The sequence below is a fragment of the Brassica napus genome, chromosome C9 (assembly GCF_020379485.1).
Source record: "Brassica napus cultivar Da-Ae chromosome C9, Da-Ae, whole genome shotgun sequence".
Classification (NCBI taxonomy): domain Eukaryota; kingdom Viridiplantae; phylum Streptophyta; class Magnoliopsida; order Brassicales; family Brassicaceae; genus Brassica; species Brassica napus.
This window is the reverse complement of record NC_063452.1, coordinates 61,774,756-61,791,257: the sequence shown is the minus strand read 5'-3', so window position 1 is coordinate 61,791,257 and position 16,502 is coordinate 61,774,756. Positions and strand designations below refer to the sequence as shown.

Genomic DNA, 16,502 nt, shown 5'->3' with positions numbered 1-16,502 from the left:
TTTACCACATTACTTAAAATGGAATAGAGTGTATTGAGAAGATTTATGGTAAAAAAAGGAATTTATGTCTTTTAATTTAATTTATTTGTGTTAAAAAGAAGTATGGATTGGTTTGACAAAGGTATGTTTTTAGAAAGAGAAAAAAAAAGGGAGAGATCATAGATCTGTTTCAACTACTTGCTTCTGTTTCAAGCATGACACGTGCCAATACTGACTGTGATACGTCGCAGATGGACCGCCTCGAACCACTTTCCACTCTTACAATTAGTAATTGTTATTTCTGACACCACTTTTTCATTTTTATTTAGGCCATCTCCAAACAAAAAACCTAAACATATTTTGTTTTAATTCTATTTCCAACAAAACAAAGTTACGACGATCGCACCAAATCTTTAAAATATATATTTTATATATTTTATTTAATAATATTTCTTCATTTTCATAATATAAAATGTTTTAATACTTTTAAAATATTTTACTTTTATTAAAAATTAATCAATCAATTACATTTTACTACATTATTTATAATTGATTAGCTTATGTTTAATTTATATTATTTAATAATATTATTTTTTAAAAATAATTTTTTTTTTAATTTCTGTGCATTCAAGCAAAATATATTATATTAAAAACGGAGGAAATATAATTTAATTATTATTGTTATTTAGTTTAAATTTATAACTAAACATAAATATATTGCATTATTTATATTCTTTAACTCTTTTTGTACATAATTAAAAAAAATATTTCAATTAATTGAGTATTATGATTTACATCATATTGTAAAAAAAATTATAAATGATAAAACTACAAAAAATTAACAAACATAGTATTTATGTGTGGTAAAAATAATTAGTTATTAATTACAAATAATTAAACATTAAAATTATTAAAATTTTAAAAACTAAATAATGCATAAAATTATTTTTGGTATAAAACTTGAGGATATTATTCGAGATCACCAAAACAATATAACATAAAAATATCAAATTTGGTGTAATCTCAACATTAAATTTAGTATCATTGTTTAGAAGATCTCCTTGCATGCAGTTCTTATATTTAATGGTGCTATTTATTTTTAAATATCTTTATTATATATAATCTGGATTTCATAAACATCATGTAAGCAGAGAGAAAATATTCTTTTCAGATTTAACATGTTTGCATTATTATTTTTTTTTGAATCCACATGTTTGCATTATTCTCTAGATATTATTGTCTGTACAACTTGTGCTTAGAAAAATCTAAAGTAATTTTTTTTTTTTTATAACTCTGGTATCTGGGCAGCCACATTCCCAACTATCCCCCGTAAGGGGTCCAGCGCCCCAACGGAAGGGATGTTAAATCCGTTGTGGCCGGGGCTCGAAGTCGTGATGGCGGGCACCTCAGCCGAGGTTCCTTTACCACCATACCACGAGGCCCGGTTAAAAAACTGTTGTGGGTAAACTTTTTATAGTGACTGACCCCACCCCGAAAGACCCCGCATCCAGGAAAACCCCGTAGGGTTTTTTTGGAGAGGTTTCAGTACCACCCCGCGGACAGAGTATCGAACCCGCGACCTCTGGCAGTCGTGTGTGAGAATCCCTTCAGTACTGCCGCTAGGCCATCTGAGGTATCTCGAAACTGTTGTGGGTAAACTTTTTATAGTGACTGACCCCACCCCGAAAGGCTCCGCATCCAGGAAAACCCCATAGGATTTTTTTGGAGAGGTTTCAGTACCACCCCGCTGACAGAGTACCGAACCCGCGACTTCTGGCAGTCGTGTGTGAGAATCCCTTCAGTACTGCCGCTAGGCCACCTGAAGTATCTCAAACTAGAATGTAAATCTCGAACCCACGACCTTTTGAAAATCTAAAGTATTTTGTAAAGTGACTTTTATGGATGATTGTTTAATTTATTTGAAGAGTATTTAAATAAATAAATAGATAGTCTAGATACAAATCTAGATGTGCTCAAGTGTGATACTATGATCATTTTGATAAATGCAATATAAATATCTTGTGTAATTAGTCTAAACTTCAGAGGTAAAAAAAAGGGAAAAGCAAAGCTAGAAAAGAAAAAAAAAAAAAAAAAAAAGAAGAATACTTATATGTGTAGCAGCTAAAGAAGAACTTTGATTTAGTGTTATTATTATTTTCTCCACCAATTTCGGTTTTACTTGTTTTCAAAGTAATGCTTTGAACTGTTTTCCGTTAACAAGACCAATTATTAACAAATAATAAGGGGAATTAACGAATAAAAGTGGTAGAAAGCTCAGGTTTCAAGAGAAGGTTTGATTCATCAAGTTGCACCAACCAAGAATATTATATAAAAACAAATAAATAAATACAAAAAAATAGAAAAAGAACATAATCTCGAGCAAGTGAAAAATAGAGAGAAGCCGACAGATTGCAAAGATCACCTAACCCTTCTGTACATCACCCCTGATTTTGATCCAAAGTGTCATCAAGACAGAACTATCACAACATCATATTCAACTATATATCAAAAAAGTCTCAGGCGTTTTCCCCTTCAGAGTTGAGACTGAGTTTCTTCTCCATTGAAGCTGGATTCTAAGGTCAGTTCATTTTTCTTTCTTTTTTTTTTCATTCTTTTTTCTCAATCTGTTATGATCCCTGATATATCATTTCTAAGATTTCAGATCCTTCTCCCAAATGTTTCTGGGTTGGTATATATTTATTAAGAATTCTTTAGAGATTTTATTATAATTGCTTGAGAATTTGAATCGTCTGCTTATCATCATCGAGTGACCGCAAACTCTTTGACTCCTTTCCATTTTTTAGTTTATTATTTTCTTTGGTTTCTTAATTTCCTTTTTAAGTTATTAACCAATTCGAAGCAATTATAATCCGTAAAATTCAATAGACGTTTGCTTTCCTTTTTTAATTACCATAGACTCATGTAACTGCTTAACCATGACCATGTGTCGTTGAAAAACATTAATTTCGTTCATTAATATACATAATTAAGGGGTCAACCTTATTGCATTTGAAGTTACTTGTTTTTGTTACGCTATAGAATCCTTTTCACAAGCAACTCTTGTCTCTGTAAATCACTTTCTTGTTCTGGTAATTGTATAGATATTAGCTTTTCCTTCCTCTTGATGTTTGTCAGCAAAAGTAAAAGTTCTTTTTTTTTCTTAAAAGAAAAATTCTTCTTCAATGGGTTAATTACATTTAACTCCCTAGTTCGTAGAACCTAAAATCCAGAAGAAAAGGTGTTTATTCCTTTTCCATATCACATGCAAGCCTCTGTCTCTTTCTCCATCTGTAATCACTTGCTTGTTCTGACAATTTTGCAGACGTTTTAGCTCTCTGTTTTTATTTTCGTTGTTGTTGTCAACACTCTGTTTTGTTTAATGTTTTAGATTTAACAGCAAAAGCTGAAAGCTTTGGAGATTGAAGCTCAAGAAAACAAAAACAATGGGCTTCAAAGTTTGCATCTTTCTCCTCTTGGGTTGTCTACTTCAAGTTCCAGAGAGAACAATGGCTCGAGACATGAAACGTGCATCGATCGTTATCCAAGGAGCTAGTCGAATCACTGAGACCGATGAGAACTTTGTCTGTGCCACATTGGACTGGTGGCCACATGACAAGTGCAACTATGACAACTGTCCTTGGGGTTACTCTTCAGTTATCAACATGGTAATAATAATAAAAAAAACTAGAGAAAAGGATTAGTCTTGTGATTGACATGTCTAATCTTTTAAATGTTTTCTTTCAGGACTTATCTCGTCCCCTTCTCACTAAAGCTATTCAAGGTAGATATAAAGCTTTCGTACCATTGCCTATGTTCTTGATGTCTTAAACTTGTAGAGTTTTTTTTTGGTATATTTTTAAGCCTTTAAGCCATTGAGGATAAGAATCGGCGGTTCTCTGCAAGATCAAGTGATCTACGACGTAGGAAATCTCCAAACTCCATGCCATCCATTTAGAAAAATGAGCAGCGGCTTGTTCGGATTCTCTAAAGGATGCTTGCATATGAAACGATGGGACGAGCTCCACAGTTTCCTAACCAAATCAGGGTAAGCCTCACTATTTTTCTTCATTTTTATTTTCTTGATTACCAGGAGGTCCGGGGCAATCCCCCAGGTCCGATACCATGTAATATTAGTTTCGTCCTAACAAACTGGGGATCGCTGACACAATGGTCAGGTCCTTTCTGGTAGATTCCTCTGTAAAGAAGTGTCTTGAGTTAATTCATTTTTCTTCTTCTTGTTATCTTACAGAGCTATAGTGACGTTTGGTTTAAACGCTTTGCATGGGAGACACAAGCTACGTGGGAATGCATGGGGCGGGGCGTGGAATCATGTTAACACTCAAGATTTCATCAACTACACAGTCTCAAACGGCTACGCTATAGATTCTTGGGAATTTGGTAACACTATTTGTAATATTTCACATGTTTTTACCAATATTCAAGAAATCGGTAGTTATGCGTTTTATATGAGATTATTGATTACACCAATTTTTTGAACGTCTAGACTGATATTTTTTTTTAATTTTGTTTGTCTGATTTGCTGTGTAGACTGATTTTTGGAACACTGATACTTACAAAGTCATCATCTCTAGCTCCACTGTTCTGACATTTCTTGTTCTTGGTTTAAGGAAACGAGCTGAGTGGAACCGGAGTAGGTGCGAGTGTGAGCGCAGAGCTTTACGGGAAAGACGTGATTGTACTTAGAGATATAATCGACAAAATGTATAAAGACTCTAAGTTAACCAAGCCTTCGCTTGTCGCTCCTGGAGGATTCTATGAACAACAGTGGTACACCAAACTTCTTGAGATCTCTGGTCCAGATGTTGTCGACGTGGTGACTCATCATATATACAATCTTGGTTCAGGTCTGGTTTCGTAATTCAAATCAAAACCATTACTCTCTCTCTTCTCATTAATTTGATGCCTTCTCTGTTTGAGTGTTGCAGGGAATGATCCTCAGTTGGTAAAGAAGATACTAGATCCGAGTTACTTAAGCAGAGTAGCCGAAACATTCAAGAACGTGAACAAAACTATTCAAGAACACGGACCATGGGCTTCTCCTTGGGTTGGCGAGTCTGGTGGGGCTTACAATAGTGGTGGACGTCGTGTCTCTGATACATTCATAGACAGCTTCTGGTAAAAACTTAACACCAACAAAAATATTTTAAATAATCAGAGGCTTCTCCTTCTTGATCTAATAGAAACCTCCTTTTGGTCTTATTCTTTTAAGGTATCTAGATCAGCTAGGAATGTCGTCGAAACACAACACTAAAGTGTACTGCAGACAGACTTTGGTCGGAGGGTTTTATGGTTTGCTCGAAAAGGGAACGTTTGTACCAAATCCAGATTACTATAGGTAAGAGCAATGTTCTGAAAATCGGTATACGCTGTATTGGTCATAGCCAAAACGATTTTCTTAAAATCTTATTTATACAACTCAAGTCGATTTTAAACCATTTTAAATTGGTTAAAATGGTGTAAATCGATCTAAATTAGTATAAATCGATCTAAATTGGTTTAAATCTGTTAAATTGGTCAATAATGTATTACAAATCCACAAATTTGTCTAGTTTTTTTTGGTTGTATATGTTATTTTTACCAAAAAATCAGTCTAGTAGCTAATCCAATCGTCTAGTTACAGCCTAACGATTTCTTGACCATTGGGTAAGAGAGGGAGTCCATAACCAAGAACTCTTGCATTGATCTTTGAAGTTTTTAACTGAGTTTTATGTTGGTTATGACAGTGCACTTCTATGGCATCGTTTAATGGGCAAAGGGGTTCTTGCGGTTCAAACAGATGGACCACCTCAGCTACGGGTTTACGCTCATTGTTCAAAAGGAAGAGTGAGTTGAGTTACTCATCTCATTCATCCTCTAGCTAGAAACTTCTTTAAAGAAAAGCTTTGTTTGTTTTGTTCTCTGTTTTAGGAGGGTGTAACGTTGCTTCTGATCAATCTAAGCAACCAATCAGATTTCACGGTTAGTGTCAGCAATGGTGTGAACATGGCTTTGAACGTGGAATCAAAGCCAAAGAAGAAGTCATTGTTGGATACTTTGAAGAAACCTTTTTCTTGGATTGGAAACAAAGCTTCAGATGGTTATCTAAACAGAGAAGAGTATCATCTAACACCAGAGAACGGTGAGTTGAGGAGCAAGACAATGGTCTTGAATGGCAAACCGTTGAAACCGACAGAAACCGGAGATATCCCGAACCTTGAACCGGTTATCCGTGGAGTGAACTCTCCGGTTTGTGTCTCGTCATTGTCCATGTCGTTCATTGTGTTGCCTAGTTTTGATGCTTCTGCTTGTTCTTGATGTTAAAATGTGGCGTTCTCTCTTTCTTTGTTAAGTGGAATTGTTTTCATAAAAAGATGTAATTCTTCTGGTAATTGTATCTAAAATAAACTTCATGCAGCTTTTGGAATCAAATGTCTAAAACTTTATTAAGATCAGAATAAGATTCATGAATAAAAGCAACAAGTCCATAGAAGTCCATAGAATAGAGAAGCTGACAAGGTTCTTGTGGCTGGTTTTACTTGCGGAGTAAACGGCGAGCTCGTTGGTTAGATTGTTTAACTCTGAAGTTAAGCTCGTCTACATCGTCTTGAAGATGATCAAGTCCATTGTTTTGCCTGTGGGTTTATCATTTATATAAACCAGATTCATCGAGGAATACTCATAGAGGAAATGTATGTATATATAGAGAGAGAGTTGAGAGATACGAAATAGAACCTTTCGATTTCAGTTCCCATAGCAATAGCCATGTTCTTGAGTTCACCGAGTAGATCACTTAGATCTGCAAGTCCATCGTCCTGCTTTGCTTTCTCCATCTGTTAACACAGCAGACACACCATGATTCTAAAATATACTGGCAAGCAAAAACAGAACATTTGAGATCACAGAATGGGAAGAAGGAAGAGACAATCTACACCTCTATTTTCTGATAAGCATCAGCGGATTCAGGAAGAGGTTCATTGGTTCTTGATTGCGGTTTGGGTAGATGGTTCAGCCCCAGCTTTTCTCTAGTCTCCAAGTTGTTAACTCTTCTCTTAGGGGATTCACCTATTCAGAAGAACAAAAAAGTGAAGGAGTTAGGTGAAGTAACAAAGCAAAAGAGATTCATTTCTTAAGAAGAGGCAAACCTCTAGTTATAACAGGACCGGTGATGGACCGAGTCTTCTTAGGCTTCCAGGTCCTTGAGAAAATGCCTCCGAGGCTTCCAAGAAGTTTCTCACCCTGAAACCAAAACACAAAACATACAATAAGTTTCTCATAATTTATAAAAACCTCAATCTCATCTCTTTTTACCCGACTGAGATCATGGTCGATGTCAACAGCCTTGTGGTGAGTCCTCGTGATTTTCTCTCCCTGCTCATTCAACATGACCAAAGTCCTCGTAGCATCTGATCTTATCCCCTGCGCTACTTTCAAACACCCTTGCACGGTCTTGGTGGTCTCCTCGGACTTGTACACAGCGTAGCTCTCGAGTTCTTGAACCGTCTGGTTCTCCACGCCTCCTGAATCACGGGAATGATTCTTGAAAGAAGGCTTCAATCTTTTCTCAACTACCTCCTCCTCCTCATCATCAAAAGGGTTGAAGCTGTGATTCTTCTTAGTAGGTAGGGAAGGTTGAGGGGAGATCTTGTTGGATGGCTTCAAGGTGTGCTTTTTATTGTTGACATCTGATTCATCATCTGAATCAAAAGGATTCGAGTTGGAGGCAGAAGCAGAAGAAGGCTTATGATGCTTGGAAAGTCTTTCAAGAGGCTTCTTCAAATCAAACATTGTAATCCAAACCCTGAAAAAAACTCTCTCCTGCAAAGAAGAATCCAAGAGTCTTATAAGAACGAAGTGAATCTACATTCGAAACAGATACTAAACTTACGTATGATACACAAATGTCTCTTGATCAAGCGTCAGATCATAATTCTCTATAGCTATCAATCAACCAATCAATCAAAGTAGATATCGCAGATGACAAACCCTAAGTTAGTTTTTTCGAGGAAAGCGAGACGATCAAGAACTGAGGAGGAGCAACGAGCGAAAAGAGAGAGAGAGAGAGAGAAGAATCAGAGACTGCGAAAGAAAAGCAAATCGCAGTTGCTGCGTACCTGGATGAGCGAGCCGAGAGAGAGAAGAAGAAGAACCCCAAAGAATTTGAAATTCTGAATCGCAACAAAACTGTTAAGAGAAACTTAAGCAAGTAAGCAACAAACGTCCCATTGATGGAAAGAAATCAACACGTCATTATATTAAAGGTAAAAGAAGAAAAGGATTAACTTTTGTTTTAAGGAAAAAGAGGGTTTTTATTTTTTTGAGAAACCCATGAAAACCCACATGAAACAATCGTTAGTCGGTTTATTAGCTTATCTCCCACTGCGTTCGTTAATGCTAACTTTGTTTTGTACACACGGTCAAGATTTAGACGCACCTTAAACGTAGCTTAGCATCATGCCGTTTTTCTCTTATCCGAACCAACAAAGAATATACATGAGTTCGTCCCAATAAACAATCTCTAAAGCTAAATTCTTCCAGACATGGATTTAACTCAGACCTCCGTTGTTCGTCTCTCCAGCCACTCAAGTCTCTGGACTCCTGACCATCCTGTGGTTTGATGTGTGATTAAGATCCCGGTTTTCAATCACCTTCCAAGCATACTCGAGCAGTTGCCATGCGGAAAACCATGGACGAGACTCAGACATGTGAAGATAGCTGAATTTACATCAAAGCTAATGGCATTTTCATAACCCGGAAAGAGGCAGTATATCAGTGGACGAGCGCTTGTTCATCTCTCTCTTGATCTTTCAACAACAGAGCATAAAAAGAACAGTTAGATTCTTCAGGTTTTAGAAGAGAATCTTTCTTTTTTTTTTTGCATGCTTGACAAAAATAAATGGAAGCATCTAAAATGGTAGTACCTGTGCTTCTAGTTCTGCAATTCTCTGTAATGATGCTTGTTCTATACACACACGGCGTTTTCGTTCTTCCTCGAGCAGACATGTCATCTTATACCTTAGTTCAGCCATTTCCTGCGTAAGTTCTTCCGCTTCTTCCTTCGCTTTCAGTTTCTCCTGTTTCAGTTCCTCCTATGCATGCCAAATATCACAGCGAAACTAGTTATATTGACCCGTTTCACTAGAGTTGTGTAATAGTGCAATAGATAGGAAATAGAATTCCTCAGTTTTTCAAAAGTACCTTCAGCCGCTTCACAGTATCTTCGTGCAGCTGTATCTCTATCTGTTGCCCCATGCCCTCCATTTTATCAATCAAAGTTATGTTCCGGGAAAGTTCTAGTTTCTTGATGATAGCATCCAAACATTCCCTGTGAGACACCAAACCAACATTGTTAGAAACGGGGATAACTCAATAACGAGCCGTAATAAACAAGGTACTAAGCTGGAACGTACCGAACTTCAGTGGACACTGGCGATACATGGCTCAATTCGGCGAAGAAGCACTCTGCATTTAGAGGTTGTTGACCATTCTCACTTTCAAACCGTGCTTTAGCACTTTGAAAAAACTCTTTGATACTCTTCTTAGAGGCGGCGATTCTCTCCCTCAGCTCTTGGTTCTGCTTCTCAAATGACTTGGCATTCGCTTCAGCCTTTTGAGACTGAAACTGGATCTCTTTAATTATCCTTTTCAGGTATTCTTTTTCTTCGATGCTTTCTTCTTGTATTTTCATTGCGTCACCGAGTGCTTGCTCCAAGGCTGTTATATCAAGCTTCATGCTTTCTACTTCACACAAGGACTCCAACGTTAAGGACGAGATGGTCTCCTCCAGTTTCTCTACAGAAAGAGACGAACACTGTAGCTCTGTCTCTTTGCTCTCGAGTTCTTGCAACAACAACAAATTCTCGGATTTAGACAAACACAGCTCCTCTCTCAGACAGTTAACTTCTTCTTCCACGTTCCTTGATTCAGCCAATTTGCATTCAAGATTGCGCACATGCTCATTGAGATAACTCACTTCCTTGCTTCTAAAAATAAGCTGATCTCGCAAGTAATCTACATGACAAAAGAACGACAATACAGATTTAAGAGTTACTAGTTCAGCAAAGAGTAAACAGATTGGCTCAAATAGGGACTTACCAATCTCTTTATAGCAACTCAACAACTCTTTCTCCATGGTTTGAATTCTGGCTCTGTCTTCTAAGCGAGATTCCGATAATGACTTCGTGTGAAGTTCCAAACTCTGATGTAAATTGTAAAGAGAAGATAAACGTCCGAGAACTCAACCAATTAAAATGACAAAACCCATAATATTAAACAAGAAGAAGAAGAAGAATATACTCTGACAAGTTCGATACTATGAGGCTGTGAGTCTTTCAGCAAGTCCTTTTCTTTCCTTAGCTGCCATTTTCACAAAACAAAACTCAACTTCACTATTTAATCAACATAGGTATAAAAGAGGGCTAAACCTCCATGCGTCTTGAACCAATCTGCAGAAGCTCTTCAGCATCAAAGGAGTTGTTTTGGCAATCACTTGTGGAACTACAAGCCGAGCTACTGCGTCCTGAGAAACTTCCCGAGCTACTCGACATCTAAAATACAGAATTCACCACTGCCAAAGGCAACATACCATTAGGCCTATAGAAACAATTTCTCATTTTACAACTCAGCTTAAACGAATCTAAAAGCATGTTTATTGTAGATCTCTTATTAGTTTGGGTATCTTAGCTTAATATAAGATACAGTCTCTTAGCTTTTAACTCAGATACGTCTTTTACATAAGAGATATTTAAGATATTGTATCTTATATTAAGCTAAGATCCTAAGAGACCAACAATAATCATGGTCTAACATGTTAGTTAGTAATCTCCCAAATCAAATTAGATTACAATAAAATAAAAACTGCTGATTACGAGGTCTATCAGACTAGAAATCCAATTACAACGAGGAATGATAGTTGATAGAAAGAGTCTATATTTCACAGAATCGGATCGGTTACTTGAAGCGAACACGAGGAGGAGGATAAGCGAGATTGAGAATACAGAGAGACTATAGTTAGATTCGAGCGAACGAAAGGTTTACCTATATGAAATAGCTCCGACGACGAATTTCGATTTTTTGAAATGGAACGGCGAATCAAATTATTACTATTCTTCTCTTTACGTTGATAAAAGTAAAGTAATAGCTGGGGAGACTTCGTTTTAAACGACAAACGGGTCGAATTCGAGTCGGGTCGGGTCAGGCCAAGTGGGTCAAAGCTAGTGTAACCTTCTGTCTCCAAAAGAGAGTTCTGGATGCATCTACTTTACCTCAGAATTTGGAACTTCACACGAGAACTAAGTCAAAGTAGATGGCATCCAGAAATCTCTTTTGGAGACAGAAGGTTACACTAGAGTTGGAACTTCACACGAAGTCATTGTCCGAGTCTACACCAACTCTAGTGTAACCTTCTGTCTCCAAAAGAGAGTTCTGGATGCCATCTACTTTGACATAGTTTTCACGATAAGCTCTCAAGTTTAGTGGATTAGAAGCACATTTGAGACATGTTAATAGTTTCACATTTGAGTGTGTTATAGTTTCGAAACTTGACATCGCACGAATCCGACGAGACATACTAGACATGTAGCATTAATGTATGATCAATTGATCATCACACGAAAATCAAAATCCATTTGTATACTTGGTAAAAGAAAAGAAATATTGATCATAACACAAATCCGATAATTAAGGACCTATAATTTACAGTAAACAAAGCATATCAACAAGTGTCAATAATCATTGTTTAGAAGAAGCCAAGATTCTGAAGTCACTGACTACTTTGTAGAATCAATCACTGAAACTTAACCAGAAGCCGTAGTGAAGAATAGTTTTCAAACTTTAGAAGCAGGCGAGTCTGATTTCTTCCCCCACCATCGCTAATATCTCATCCCTCCTATGCAACACACCACTTGTCAAAAGTTCATTCTTGCCTAGAAGAAGAGTGGAACTCAGGAATGACAATAGTAAAACTGTAAATATTTTTACCTATGGGTGTCAATGTTCACCTCTGCAGCCCAGGTTATCAAGTACATCTGTATAGCAAAAAAAAAAAAAAAAAAACTATAATAAGATAATGTTAACAGATTGTTTCTCTCAGTGTCGAATCAAATAATCCCACATACATGCAACATGTCAGCGGTTGGCTGGTTGGTATGTGATACAGAAGAAATGCAGAGATTATCTTCTTTCAGTCTGGGGAGAATTAGCTCAGAGACTTCCGTAGAATATAACGAACATTTGGATAGATCATCAAATTCCCCTTGGTAAAGCTCATCTGCCCAACTGAGCTTGACAGGTTGAGGAACTTCAGAGCTTAAAGAAACCAGTTCCATCATGAGCAATCTCTGTTAAATAGTGAGAAATAATCAGAAGCTAATCTAGAGCCTAAGATATATACAGATTGTGTTAGGAGGAGAATACAACTAACTACCTTGAGCATTACTTCGCGTTTGAACATTTCCACAAGCTCCTCAGCCATCTTCTCTGTGACCATATCAGACATTGCAAGTAACAAACTTTAGAGACAACAAACAGAAAAAGAGGAATCAAGTAATCAAGTAATTAAGTTTAATGATTTTGATTATACCAAATGCAGAGATGTCCCAAAAACTAAACACAGGGATGCCACCGCAGTCTCCAGAATCCTTTGAGTCTTCCTTAGAGCCAGAGAACTGTACAATTGACCCGCTACTCGGCTTCATATAACATCTCAGAGATCTACTTACATTCACCATCTCAACAACAGCAGCTACCTGTATTTTTTCCACAGATGTGTTGATCGATTCCAAATGTTTCACACAAGAAGATGAATTATGTGCACACACACACACACTCACCATTTCCTTGTACGATGACAGAAGCTTGTCTCGATAGGAACTCTGAACATATAAAGACAGAGAGATTAGTAAGAATGTAATAAAAAACGTTTCAAAATTCGAAAAATTTGCACCTGTTGCTTAGACAGCTTGTTCAAAGCTTTCTTCTTGATATCAAACACGTCACTCAACACACCAAATTTCATCATTGGCACAAACCTATCGCCATGGAAAACACAAAAGTGAGTAAGTAGTAAAGCATCAATCTTTCTTTATTTTTTTAATTGTTAAATCATTCATAGGGTTCCATACGTTTGGGAGAGATACGAATCGACGAGGGAATTAGCGTGAGACGTTCCGACAGAACAAGCGGCGGTCCACTGTTTCCGACAAGCTGACATTTTTAACCACTGGTTCCTAAGATTCCGCTGAGCAGCTGGTCTCCATAGCCTCATCGACGACGCTGGTGATGGAGAAGCAGGCGGATGAAACTGTGAGATGCTCATCGTAATCCGAAAAAGGGGAAACGAAATGAGCTTCTTGAGCTGCACGACGGGACGATGCCGGAAGTTGAACGACGCCGGCGAGAGCTTCCTTTGTATTGTAGAAAAAAGACTAAAGAGGGTACAATAGTCATTTCACTCAAGCTTTTTTTTTTTAAACTAGATTGTTTAAAATTAACAGCGGTAAGAGATAATCGTTTTAGTGCTGATATCAGATTTTTACCATCAGATTTTTAGAGAGAGAGAAAGAGAATGTCTCACAGTCATGGGAACGTTTCGTCGGGGAACGATCCACGGCAACCTTTGGCGGCGAAGCCTTACACTCCGCGGCCTGTTGCGCCGGAGGATCTTCCGGTTGACTACTCTGGATTCATCGCCGTTATCCTCGGCGTCTCTGGCGTTATGTTCAGGGTAAAACTATACATTCAAATCTCATCTGATCTAGTAGAATCGTAGAAAACTCTTGTTCCGGTTAATGCTTAAGATTTGGTGGGCTAGGTTGTCTGATTAGGGTTAAGTCTACGATTCACAAATAGCAATCTGTAGCTCGTTCGTCCATTTGGCAGATTCAATTATAAACTAGAGATCAATCAATTAGATCTCCTTTGAGAGGTGGTCACAGTTCAATGAATGAGATAAACTGTGCATATTGTTAGTCAATCTAACACACTCATTTTCCTTGTTGTGTCTGCAGTATAAGATCTGCTCGTGGCTTGCGATTATATTCTGTGCACAGTCTCTGGCCAACATGAGGAACTTGGAGAATGATTTGAAGCAAATATCCATGGCTATGATGTATGTTCCCATCTCACTCGCTAAGATTTCATTAGTTAAAGAGCCAATAGCTTCTTTTTTTTTTTTTTTTTTTCACACAAACGATTATATTAAATCTAAAACGAGTTTAAGCGATTACATCCGGAGCTATGCTCAACGGTAACAAGATAATAACCGGAGGGGTCCTCGACGGTTTGAAAAACAACATAAACACAAACACTAAACCAAGGGATAACAAAGCTAACAGGAGACTCTTGCTCGATAAATGGAGAACCGTGGGAAGCAACGGATGTGTCCCTGAATAGGCTACTTCCACGAGCATGAAATAGTCGCAGGCGACGTTGATTAGACCAAACTGCCAAGTTTGGAAGGAGGCGGAACGAGCATGAACAACTCTAACTCCGACCTTGATGTTCCCCGAAGAGACTACGTGAATCTCATCAGAAACGAAGAGTAACAAGGTCCTGAATTTGGAGCTGACAAACAAATAGGCTGGACCTTGAATCCGAATAGCGCCAGTGACAAATTCAGAGCTAAAGCTAACTCTACTGACCTGTGATGAATGTATGAATAATGGCGATTTTAGTTCAACATCACGGCTTTGGGCTAGGTGAACCCTTTGCACTGAGGCGCCACGGCGACCATGGACAGACATGATGCTTCGGAGGAGGATTGATTAGAGCCAATAGCTTTGAACAAGGAATTGTTTTGTATCTAGCCATGGAAAGTAGATTTGAATTTAAGTTTAGCTCTTTGGACGCAAAAGATGATTAGTCCCAGAGATTGTTTACACGAGTCATGGTGTGTAGATTGTTGATGTTGACTCGAGTTTTCTTGTATTGAAACAGGTTTGCTGTTATGGGATTGGTCACAAACTACTTGGGGCCTAATAGGCCCGCAGCAAAGAAATAATCATGAATTACTCTTCGCCTTTTGATAACATATTTTTTTATCTCAAACCTTGTTTAGTTCTTGATTCCGCAAGTTATAAATTGTATGAACAAAAAATTTGAAGCCTAGTGATTTGTTTATTGAATTTTTTTTTGTGTTTTGACTCAAAGTTTTTTAGTTGTTAACTAGACCAGAGTTCACGTTCAAAGGTTATCTCATTTGTGATGCAAAGAATCTGAAGTCGAAACTTTTCTGTTTAACTATCCATGAATATAAACATGATATAATGAGGAAAATTCTATGAAATGTAGATGATGCATACAGTGATTAGCTCTGTTCTTTTGATTAACGCAGCTTCTCGCGTCAGCGACTCCAAATCTTACGGTGGCTGCTTCGTGTGAAACGACGCGGACAATGGTGATGACATAAAAAGTGTCGCCGTAAAAATAAAAAATAGTCGCCGCGTGAGTCGTAACTGACGCTAAAATTTTTAGCGATCAATTATCATCCCAAAACTAACGCTGCGTCTCTTATAATTAACATCGGCAAAGTGGTTTTTCAGCAATCTTGCTTTTAAAGTAACAGAAATACAGAGCAAAAAAGAGACGCAGAGTTTATCAAAAGAACATGAATATTATACAATTTTCTTTGTAGATGATGCGTACAGTGATTATACAATTTTCTTTGCTAACTTCCAATATTTGTGATAATGCATATAGTGATGTTACATCTTTAGTTGAAAAAATCTCTCTGGCCTTCGGTGTTCTAAGGACAGGATTAACGCATACACGCTTAGGGAAGTGCTAAGAATGGTGGTTCCACAGCAAAAGAGGAAGAAGCGACGCCAAAGACACCAGATCAAGCGTCGGGTCTTATACTGTTTCGCGGGCCCCACTGACACGTGACGGTCCGCGATTGGTTCGTTTTTAATTTTTTTTTTTTAAATCAGAAAAAAAACTAAAAAAAAAAAAAATTAAACATCCTATTTGGGGTGTTAGGATTAATGGTGCTCTAAAGATTCCGACCCAACTAACTACTACCCACCCAAACAAACAAAAAATATATATATATAAAAAGATTTGGGGCACTAGATACATTACCTGTATCGAAACTAACAATTTTTTTTTGTCAACAGGGAAAGAAAAATGCGCAACACTTGTAAGCCGAATGTTCAGGTTCAGATACCATTTATAGACTTTCTTATAATCTTATGAATAAATATAGACGCTACTTAATTTGTCCTTAGAATCGCGGTTGTTTCTCTTATTCTGTCACGTGTAGTTTAAAAAATGTCATGCTCCATGCTCCTACTTTATTCAAACTAATGCATCATCTCTCTTTTTTTGTAACACAACTAATGAATGATATGCATCATCTAACAAACAGAAACTCATGCGTTTCCTTGTAGTTAGAACTTCGCTTCCCCTTTGGCGATCCTTGGGTTTCGATTGGGCCATTCTCTATCTCTATCGTCAATTTCTTCTTAAGTACAGCTCCTCATCACATCTAACTTTCAGAGATTTTATAACATGTGTATATCTATCATGCG

At 37.4% G+C, this 16,502-nt stretch overlaps 5 protein-coding genes across 7 annotated transcripts; 2 read left to right on the top strand and 3 right to left on the bottom strand.

Moving 5' to 3' along the window:
* Nucleotides 1-2,305: 2,305 nt before the first annotated feature.
* Nucleotides 2,306-6,393, top strand: LOC106446111 (heparanase-like protein 1). Its single transcript, XM_013887794.3, has 10 exons — nucleotides 2,306-2,557; nucleotides 3,368-3,644; nucleotides 3,724-3,760; nucleotides 3,841-4,024; nucleotides 4,229-4,377; nucleotides 4,608-4,844; nucleotides 4,926-5,115; nucleotides 5,210-5,335; nucleotides 5,724-5,823; nucleotides 5,908-6,393. The coding sequence occupies exons 2-10, from the start codon at nucleotides 3,423-3,425 to the stop codon at nucleotides 6,292-6,294; spliced, it is 1,632 nt and encodes a 543-aa protein (XP_013743248.2). The 5' UTR covers nucleotides 2,306-2,557; nucleotides 3,368-3,422; the 3' UTR covers nucleotides 6,295-6,393.
* A 2-nt stretch (nucleotides 6,394-6,395) lies between these two features.
* LOC106446113 (SNAP25 homologous protein SNAP33-like) lies at nucleotides 6,396-8,223 on the bottom strand. Its single transcript, XM_048767185.1, has 6 exons — nucleotides 8,091-8,223; nucleotides 7,288-7,794; nucleotides 7,122-7,215; nucleotides 6,911-7,041; nucleotides 6,712-6,809; nucleotides 6,396-6,611 (listed from the first exon to the last, which is right to left on the bottom strand). The coding sequence occupies exons 2-6, from the start codon at nucleotides 7,762-7,764 to the stop codon at nucleotides 6,512-6,514; spliced, it is 900 nt and encodes a 299-aa protein (XP_048623142.1). The 5' UTR covers nucleotides 7,765-7,794; nucleotides 8,091-8,223; the 3' UTR covers nucleotides 6,396-6,511.
* A 188-nt stretch (nucleotides 8,224-8,411) lies between these two features.
* LOC106446112 (sarcolemmal membrane-associated protein) lies at nucleotides 8,412-11,117 on the bottom strand. 2 transcript variants are annotated; one of them, XM_013887795.3, is made up of 8 exons: nucleotides 11,014-11,117; nucleotides 10,401-10,543; nucleotides 10,273-10,332; nucleotides 10,072-10,174; nucleotides 9,387-9,987; nucleotides 9,175-9,301; nucleotides 8,898-9,065; nucleotides 8,412-8,780 (listed from the first exon to the last, which is right to left on the bottom strand). In XM_013887795.3, the coding sequence occupies exons 2-8, from the start codon at nucleotides 10,521-10,523 to the stop codon at nucleotides 8,721-8,723; spliced, it is 1,242 nt and encodes a 413-aa protein (XP_013743249.2). In that variant the 5' UTR covers nucleotides 10,524-10,543; nucleotides 11,014-11,117; the 3' UTR covers nucleotides 8,412-8,720. The 2 variants fall into 2 exon arrangements, with proteins under 2 accessions (XP_013743249.2, XP_048623141.1); XM_048767184.1 differs by having other exon boundaries at nucleotides 10,401-10,523; nucleotides 11,014-11,073.
* A 473-nt stretch (nucleotides 11,118-11,590) lies between these two features.
* LOC106446114 lies at nucleotides 11,591-13,393 on the bottom strand. Its single transcript, XM_013887799.3, has 8 exons — nucleotides 13,098-13,393; nucleotides 12,920-13,004; nucleotides 12,807-12,848; nucleotides 12,557-12,722; nucleotides 12,401-12,453; nucleotides 12,093-12,314; nucleotides 11,956-12,002; nucleotides 11,591-11,863 (listed from the first exon to the last, which is right to left on the bottom strand). Exons 1-8 carry the CDS (start codon nucleotides 13,289-13,291, stop codon nucleotides 11,809-11,811), a joined length of 864 nt encoding a protein of 287 aa, XP_013743253.2. The 5' UTR covers nucleotides 13,292-13,393; the 3' UTR covers nucleotides 11,591-11,808.
* A 72-nt stretch (nucleotides 13,394-13,465) lies between these two features.
* LOC106449598 (protein Asterix) lies at nucleotides 13,466-16,291 on the top strand. 2 transcript variants are annotated; one of them, XM_048767183.1, is made up of 3 exons: nucleotides 13,466-13,699; nucleotides 13,983-14,083; nucleotides 16,089-16,291. In XM_048767183.1, the coding sequence occupies exons 1-3, from the start codon at nucleotides 13,541-13,543 to the stop codon at nucleotides 16,165-16,167; spliced, it is 339 nt and encodes a 112-aa protein (XP_048623140.1). In that variant the 5' UTR covers nucleotides 13,466-13,540; the 3' UTR covers nucleotides 16,168-16,291. The 2 variants fall into 2 exon arrangements, with proteins under 2 accessions (XP_048623140.1, XP_013746791.1); XM_013891337.3 differs by lacking the exon at nucleotides 16,089-16,291 and adding an exon at nucleotides 14,911-15,100.
* The last annotated feature ends 211 nt before the right edge of the window (nucleotides 16,292-16,502 follow it).

What these genes read in the sequence shown, in the direction of transcription:
- LOC106446114 (XM_013887799.3), bottom strand. Translation starts at nt 13,291, where the DNA reads ATGAGCATCTCACAGTTTCATCCGCCTGCTTCTCCATCACCAGCGTCG. An exon ending in GATTCGTATCTCTCCCAAAC is followed by an intron (nt 13,005 to 13,097) that starts GTATGGAACCCT and finishes CCATGGCGATAG; the next exon opens with GTTTGTGCCAATGATGAAAT. An exon ending in TTGGGACATCTCTGCATTTG is followed by an intron (nt 12,454 to 12,556) that starts GTATAATCAAAA and finishes ATATGGTCACAG; the next exon opens with AGAAGATGGCTGAGGAGCTT.
- LOC106446113 (XM_048767185.1), bottom strand. Translation starts at nt 7,764, where the DNA reads ATGTTTGATTTGAAGAAGCCTCTTGAAAGACTTTCCAAGCATCATAAG. An exon ending in TCGACCATGATCTCAGTCGG is followed by an intron (nt 7,216 to 7,287) that starts GTAAAAAGAGAT and finishes TTTTGGTTTCAG; the next exon opens with GGTGAGAAACTTCTTGGAAG. An exon ending in CGGTCCTGTTATAACTAGAG is followed by an intron (nt 7,042 to 7,121) that starts GTTTGCCTCTTC and finishes TCTTCTGAATAG; the next exon opens with GTGAATCCCCTAAGAGAAGA.
- LOC106446112 (XM_013887795.3), bottom strand. Translation starts at nt 10,523, where the DNA reads ATGTCGAGTAGCTCGGGAAGTTTCTCAGGACGCAGTAGCTCGGCTTGT. An exon ending in GAGTTGCTATAAAGAGATTG is followed by an intron (nt 9,988 to 10,071) that starts GTAAGTCCCTAT and finishes TTTGTCATGTAG; the next exon opens with ATTACTTGCGAGATCAGCTT. An exon ending in TTGCAGAACTAGAAGCACAG is followed by an intron (nt 8,781 to 8,897) that starts GTACTACCATTT and finishes TGTTGTTGAAAG; the next exon opens with ATCAAGAGAGAGATGAACAA.
- LOC106449598 (XM_048767183.1), top strand. Translation starts at nt 13,541, where the DNA reads ATGTCTCACAGTCATGGGAACGTTTCGTCGGGGAACGATCCACGGCAA. An exon ending in TCTCTGGCGTTATGTTCAGG is followed by an intron (nt 13,700 to 13,982) that starts GTAAAACTATAC and finishes TTGTGTCTGCAG; the next exon opens with TATAAGATCTGCTCGTGGCT. An exon ending in CAAATATCCATGGCTATGAT is followed by an intron (nt 14,084 to 16,088) that starts GTATGTTCCCAT and finishes TTTTGTCAACAG; the next exon opens with GGAAAGAAAAATGCGCAACA.
- LOC106446111 (XM_013887794.3), top strand. Translation starts at nt 3,423, where the DNA reads ATGGGCTTCAAAGTTTGCATCTTTCTCCTCTTGGGTTGTCTACTTCAA. An exon ending in TATATACAATCTTGGTTCAG is followed by an intron (nt 4,845 to 4,925) that starts GTCTGGTTTCGT and finishes TGAGTGTTGCAG; the next exon opens with GGAATGATCCTCAGTTGGTA. An exon ending in CCAAATCCAGATTACTATAG is followed by an intron (nt 5,336 to 5,723) that starts GTAAGAGCAATG and finishes TGGTTATGACAG; the next exon opens with TGCACTTCTATGGCATCGTT.